Source organism: Alosa sapidissima, chromosome 3 (genome assembly GCF_018492685.1).
Source record: "Alosa sapidissima isolate fAloSap1 chromosome 3, fAloSap1.pri, whole genome shotgun sequence".
Taxonomy (NCBI): domain Eukaryota; kingdom Metazoa; phylum Chordata; class Actinopteri; order Clupeiformes; family Clupeidae; genus Alosa; species Alosa sapidissima.
In genome coordinates this window covers 39,671,679-39,679,178 of record NC_055959.1, presented here as the reverse complement: position 1 = coordinate 39,679,178, position 7,500 = coordinate 39,671,679, and the positions used below count along the sequence as shown (strand labels likewise).

Genomic DNA, 7,500 nt, shown 5'->3' with positions numbered 1-7,500 from the left:
TCTCCATATTTTCTTTCTCTCTCTCTTTCTCTTTCTCTCCATACTCTCTCTCTCTTTCTCTTTCTCTCCATACTCTCTCTGTCTGCTCCGTATTCCATAGCAGTGGGGTCCAGTAGTCATGATCTAGGTTGACTAGACTGAGCTTGTGAGCTTGTACACTTCCTTGTTAAAACCTGCTGGAGGTTGTTTTGGTTGACTGCTGTGTTTGGCTGCATTGTTACCATAGAAACGTGATGTGCGGAAAGATCCAGTGCACCGGCTTCGACTCGAACAGCCCGCCCAAAGGCGTGATCATCAGCATCGAGACGCTGGATAAGGGCGTGGTCTGCAAGAACGCACATCATAATCTGGGCACCGACGTGCTCGACCCAGCCTACGTCAACCAGGGCAGTGTGTGTGCCCCTGGAAAGGTGTGTGTGTGTGTGTGTGTGTGTGTGTGTGTGACCTGACCAAGCACATTTGGCAGGATGTTTGTTGTGTGTGTGTGTGTGGCAGGATGTTTGGTGTGTGTGTGGCAGGATGTTTGTTGTGTGTGTGTGTGTGTGTGTGTGTGTGTGTGTGTGTGTGTGTGGCAGGATGTTTGTTGTGTGTGTGTGTGTGTGTGTGTGTGTGGCAGGATGTTTGTTGTGTGTGTGTGTGTGTTTGTGTGTGTGTGGCAGGATGTTTGGCCAGTTTGAAGGGTCCACCTAAAAACTCAAAAAGCCAAAATAATACAACATTTGAAACAACCCAGGGGGAGTAAGGACCCCCTCGTTTTAGGCCAAAAAACCTGAAAAAAAGCCCAAAATTGCATAAAATGTTGACGTCCCTCCTGCTGTCAGATTTAAACACAGCAAAGTAACAATCCATGCCATCAAAGGTCCATCCAAGGTTAGTTTAAAACTGGAATTACAAGGCGTAAGGTGTGACTGGTGTCAGTCCAGGACTGCTTGTGTCCACTATGTCACATGCCTTTTGGCGAATACCCAAAAAATAGCAATATTCAGACCTGAATATCTCCGATGAGCAACCTCCTTTTTTCAAAAAAATTTCTGCACATGAAAGGGCCATCTGTGGACTTTATAAATCAAAAGAAAAATGTTCGGCCTTTTTATTATTTTTGTCGCTGTAACCGCCTAAATAGTAGGTCATTTATGGTGGACAAATGGAGATATTAAATCACTCTTAAAACCCATTTTTATAGTTTTCATACTGTACATACCTGTATTGAGATTCTTCTGTGTGTGTGTGTTTACAGGCCTGCCTGAGCTTTAAGTGTGTGAATGACTCGGCCCTGATTCAAGACACCACCTGCACTGCCAGGGAGACGTGCAATGGCAACGGGGTATGACATCACACAGGTTCACACCTTAGAGTGCTCATGACATCACACAGGTTAACACCTTAGAGTGGTCATGATGACATCACACAGGTTCACACCTTAGAGGAGAGGGCGAACATCTACTATAAGAGTGTTTTTTTATACAATTATGTGAACCGGTATTTCCACTGTGGCATAGCTAGGCTAGTGTAGAGGTGGCATTAGGTTAACGTATGGATACTTCCACTGTGACATAGCTAGGCTAGTGTAGAGGCGGCATTAGGTTAACGTATGGATACTTCCACTGTGGCATAGCTAGGCTAGTGTAGAGGCGGCATTAGGTTAACGTATGGATACTTCCACTGTGACATAGCTATTCTAGTGTAGAGGCGGCGAGAGGTTAACATATGGATACTTCCACTGTGGCATACCGAGGCTAGTGTAGAGGTGGCATTAGGCTAACGTATGGATACTTCCACTGTGACATAGCTAGGCTAGTGTAGAGGTGGCATTAGGCTAACGTATGGATACTTCCACTGTGGCATAGCTAGGCTAGTGTAGAGGCGGCATTAGGTTAACGTATGGATACTTCCACTGTGACATAGCTAGGCTAGTGTAGAGGCGGCATTAGGTTAACGTATGGATACTTCCACTGTGACGTAGCTAGGCTAGTGTAGAGGCGGCATTAGGTTAACGTATGGATACTTCCACTGTGACGTAGCTAGGCTAGTGTAGAGGCGGCATTAGGTTAACGTATGGATACTTCCACTGTGACGTAGCTAGGCTAGTGTAGAGGCGGCATTAGGTTAACGTATGGATACTTCCACTGTGGCATAGCTAGGCTAGTGTAGAGGCGGCATTAGGTTAACGTATGGATACTTCCACTGTGACGTAGCTAGGCTAGTGTAGAGGCGGCATTAGGTTAACGTATGGATACTTCCACTGTGACGTAGCTAGGCTAGTGTAGAGGCGGCATTAGGTTAACGTATGGATACTTCCACTGTGACGTAGCTAGGCTAGTGTAGAGGCGGCAGGAGGCTAACGTATGGATACTTCCACTGTGACGTAGCTAGGCTAGTGTAGAGGCGGCATTAGGTTAACGTATGGATACTTCCACTGTGACGTAGCTAGGCTAGTGTAGAGGCGGCATTAGGTTAACGTATGGATACTTCCACTGTGACATAGCTAGGCTAGTGTAGAGGCGGCATTAGGTTAACGTATGGATACTTCCACTGTGACATAGCTAGGCTAGTGTAGAGGCGGCATTAGGTTAACGTATGGATACTTCCACTGTGACATAGCTAGGCTAGTGTAGAGGCGGCATTAGGTTAACGTATGGATACTTCCACTGTGACGTAGCTAGGCTAGTGTAGAGGCGGCATTAGGTTAACGTATGGATACTTCCACTGTGACATAGCTAGGCTAGTGTAGAGGCGGCATTAGGTTAACGTATGGATACTTCCACTGTGACATAGCTAGGCTAGTGTAGAGGCGGCGAGAGGTTAACATATGGAAGCCTATTCCAGACATACAGAGCATTTGCATGTGGGGAAATGAGGGACTCCTTATCAATCAGGAAATGAAGAAACAAAATAGGCTGACAAAATTATCTTCTGCCCTTATTTTGTGTGTGTGTGTGTTCCTGTATGTGTATGTGTGGGGCACTGCCACTGTAATGACGGCGTGTGTGTGTGTGTGTGTGTGTGTGTGTGTGTGTGTGTGTGTGTGTGTGCAGGTGTGTAATAACGAGGGGCACTGCCACTGTAATGACGGCTGGGTGTGTGTGTGTGTGTGTGTGTGTGTGTGTGTGTGGTGTTTGTGTGTGTGCGCGTGCAGGTGTGTAATAATGAGGGGCACTGCCACTGTAATGATGGCTGGGTGTGTGTGTGTGTGTGTGTGTGTGTGTGTGCAGGTGTGTAATAACGAGGGGCACTGCCACTGTAATGACGGCTGGGTGTGTGTGTGTGTGTGTGTGTGTGTGTGTGTGTGCAGGTGTGTAATAACGAGGGGCACTGCCACTGTAATGACGGCTGGGTGTGTGTGTGTGTGTGTGTGTGTGTGCAGGTGTGTAATAACGAGGGGCACTGCCACTGTAATGACGGCTGGGTGTGTGTGTGTGTGTGTGTGTGTGTGCAGGTGTGTAATAACGAGGGGCACTGCCACTGTAATGACGGCTGGGTGTGTGTGTGTGTGTGTGTGTGTGTGCAGGTGTGTAATAACGAGGGGCACTGCCACTGTAATGACGGCTGGGTGTGTGTGTGTGTGTGTGTGTGTGTGTGTGTGTGTGTGTGTGCAGGTGTGTAATAACGAGGGGCACTGCCACTGTAATGACGGCTGGGTGTGTGTGTGTGTGTGTGTGTGTGCAGGTGTGTAATAACGAGGGGCACTGCCACTGTAATGACGGCTGGGCTCCGCCTCGCTGTGACCGCGGAGGACGAGGAGGCAGTGTGGACAGTGGCCCCGCCCAGATTGGTATAAACACGCCCCCATCTCCTGGCCCCTCCCCCTGCATGTAGTCTTCTCTCTGCCCCCTCCCCTTTCTGTGACCTCCAATCAGATGATACTCCCCTAACCTTTCCCACAGCATGTGTGTTCTGTTTCAGTGTGTTCCCCTGTCGTGTGTGTGTGTGTGTGTGTGTGTGTGTGTGTGTGTGTGTGTGACGTCTCTGACCACTCTTAACTTTGTGTGTGTCTGTCTCTCTATTTCTGTGACATCTCTGACCAACGTTAACTGTGTGTGTGTCTGTTTGACCACCCTTAACTCTGTGTGTGTGTGTGTGTGTGTGGGTGTGTCTATTTGACCACCCTTAACTGTGTGTGTGTGTGTGTGTGTGTGTGTGTGTGTGTCTCTGACCACTCTTAACTCTCTCTCTTTGTGTGTGTGTGTGTGTTTGACCACCCTTAACTCTGTGTGTGTGTGTGTGTGTGTGTGTGTGTGTGTGTGTGTGTGTGTGTGTGTGTGTGTTTGACCTCCCTTAACTCTGTGTGTGTGTGTGTGTGTGTGTGTGTGTGTGTGTGTGTGTGTGTGTGTGTGTGTGTGTGTGTGTGTGTGTGTTTGACCTCCCTTAACTCTGTGTGTGTGTGTGTGTGTGTGTGTGTGTGTGTTTGACCTCCCTTAACTCTGTGTGTGTGTGTGTGTGTGTGTGTGTGTGTGTGTGTGTGTGTGTGTGTTTGACCTCCCTTAACTCTGTGTGTGTGTGTGTGTGTGTGTGTGTGTGTGTGTGTGTGTGTGTGTGTGTGTGTGTGTGTGTGTTTGACCTCCCTTAACTCTGTGTGTGTGTGTGTGTGTGTGTGTGTGTGTTTGACCTCCCTTAACTCTGTGTGTGTGTGTGTGTGTGTGTTTGACCTCCCTTAACTCTGTGTGTGTGTGTGTGTGTGTGTGTGTGTGTTTGACCTCCCTTAACTCTGTGTGTGTGTGTGTGTGTGTGTGTGTGTGTGTGTGTGTTGTCCCCAGACCACTCTCTGCGTAACGGGCTGCTGATCTTCTTCCTGCTGGTGGTTCCTCTGCTGGTGCTGCTGGTGCTGGCACTGCTCTACGTCTTCAGACGAGACACTCTGGAACCCTGCCTCAGACAAGTCCACTCTAAACCCAACAGGTACACACACACACACACACACACACCCTGGAACCCTGCCTCAGACGAGTCCACTCTAAACCCAACAGGTACACACACACACACACACACACACACACACACACACACACACCCTGGAGCCCTGCCTCAAATCAGTCCACTCCAAATCCTACAGGTACACACACACACACACACACACACACACACCCTGGAGCCCTGCCTTAAACGAGTCCACTTCAAAACCTACAGGTACACACACACACACACACACACACACACACACACACTGGAGCCTTGACTCAAAGGAATCCGCTCCAAACGCTACAGATACGTACACACACACACACACACACATCAGGGTTTCCGTTGTCCGGTAATTGCCGGACATTAGCCGGAAAAAAAATGAAATGTCCGACAAAATTAAATGTGTCCGGTCAAACTCTCCGATTGAAATTGGCTAATAATGCCGTCCCTCTAACACAATCTGAATTTGAGAATAAGCCTAAAATGTAGGCCTATAATAAAGCAAGAATACGTCCTTTGGCTATGTTTTAAAGGAACAGGCTCTACCGTTTGAAAGTTATTAAACAACACGCATATGCTGCATTTCAAATAAAACGTTGAACAACGAACAAATGTATGATACGGTTGGCCAGCCCCAGGCAGACTAGCCTTAAAAGCTTTTTTCAGAGGCCAGACGCGATGGATGATGGTAAATCGGTAAGGCCTGAAGCCTCAGATGCTCGGTCAGCTCCACCACCACCAGAGAAAAAGCCGAAGTGTCGGGCGTAGACCTCTCTGTCGGAATCAGTGTCGTTGGACGTGAAGGTGCAGGGTGCGCGGTCACACCAAGACACCTGTCATTTTCCGTGTAGACAGACCCATGGCTACACTGGACATGCAGACAGACCCATGGCTACACTGGACATGCAACTGTGTTCTGTTCCCAGAGCATGCTTTCTCTGTCTATGATCTGCAGGGTTAGGGCCTCCTCGATGAGGAGATTGCTGGTCTGCGGATAGGCCTACTTTGCGGCACAATTGAATGGTATCGCGGACCGAAAGAAAAAGAAATTAAACATTTTCCAGAATAGGAAATATTACTTAATTTAGTGTTATCAAATAAAGAGGCATACAGTATCATTAGGGGGTAGTGGTGTGAGCGCTCATTCAATGTGTGTGCGCATCTGCGCAAGTGATACTGTTGAACCACTGGAATTAATGTGGGTAACAAACAACGTAGCCTATTTAAAACAATGAACGAAGCGGATTCTTGCTGTCCATGAAAACAGCATAGAGACTGGCTAGATCTTTAAATTGACACTAGTTAAGCATGTTTAAGTTAGGCTAATGAACATGTTGCATTCTATACAGCTTGATTATGTCATTCTTTAAGCTACATAGCCTGTCTCCAGTTTTCCTCAATTTGACTAATTAAGAAGCGACAATAGGATACTTGACCAGCATATCATCAAAATGTCCTGAAAACGAAACCTCTGCCGGTCACTTTGACCGCCACCATTTTTCCCAAGCGGAAACTCACACACAGACACACACAGACACTCACACACACACACACTGGAGCTGTGTTTGTTTGTTTGATTGTTTGTTTGTTTACTCCTGCTGTCTGCCCCTACACAGGCCAAATGATGCCCCATCCCAGGCTAATGGCAACCCGCAGAGAAGCACCTCCCCTCAAGCACCCACACAACTCGCACCTACCAACCCACAGGTACACACACACACATACACCTACACACACACACACATACACACATACACATTCACACACATACACATTCACACACACACACACACATACACACACACATACACACACATACATACACACACACGCACACACACACACACACACACACACGATTGATATCCTGGACACTAATGAATAGTCATGTGTGTGTGTGTGTGTGTGTGTGTGTGTGTGTGATTGATATCCTGGACACTAATGAATAGTCATGTGTTTGTGTGTGATTGATATCCTGGACACTAATGAATAGTCATGTGTTTGTGTGTGATTGATATCCTGGACACTAATGAATAGTCATGTGTGTGTGTTTGATTGATATCCTGGACACTAATGAATAGTCATGTGTGTGTGTGTGTGTGATTGATATCCTGGACACTAATGAATAGTCGTGTGTGTGTGTGTGATTGATATCCTGGACACTAATGAATAGTCATGTGTGTGTGTGTGATTGATATCCTGGACACTAATGAATAGTCATGTGTTTGTGTGTGATTGATATCCTGGACACTAATGAATAGTCGTGTGTGTGTGTGTGATTGATATCCTGGACACTAATGAATAGTCATGTGTGTGTGTGTGTGTGTGTGTGTGTGTGATTGATATCCTGGACACTAATGAATAGTCATGTGTGTGTGTGTGATTGATATCCTGGACACTAATGAATAGTCATGTGTGTGTGTGTGATTGATATCCTGGACACTAATGAATAGTCATGTGTGTGTGTGTGATTGATATCCTGGACACTAATGAATAGTCATGTGTGTGTGTTTGATTGATATCCTGGACACTAATGAATAGTCATGTGTGTGTGTGTGTGTGATTGATATCCTGGACACTAATGAATAGTCGTGTGTGTGT

The 7,500-nt window shown here is 46.9% G+C and overlaps 1 protein-coding gene across 2 annotated transcripts in view; it reads left to right on the top strand.

Moving 5' to 3' along the window:
* Positions 1 to 7,500, top strand: part of zgc:174164 (uncharacterized protein LOC570656 homolog) — a 28,549-nt gene that overhangs the window by 18,459 nt on the left and 2,590 nt on the right. The window contains exons 16-20 of one of the 2 annotated variants that reach the window (XM_042086748.1): positions 227 to 410; positions 1,238 to 1,324; positions 3,667 to 3,772; positions 4,755 to 4,896; positions 6,516 to 6,606. In XM_042086748.1, the coding sequence (XP_041942682.1) occupies positions 227 to 410; positions 1,238 to 1,324; positions 3,667 to 3,772; positions 4,755 to 4,896; positions 6,516 to 6,606 (610 nt within the window). Of the gene's footprint in view, positions 1 to 226; positions 411 to 1,237; positions 1,341 to 1,374; positions 1,497 to 3,666; positions 3,773 to 4,754; positions 4,897 to 6,515; positions 6,607 to 7,500 lie in introns of those variants that run through there. The other variant, XM_042086749.1, reaches the window with a different exon arrangement.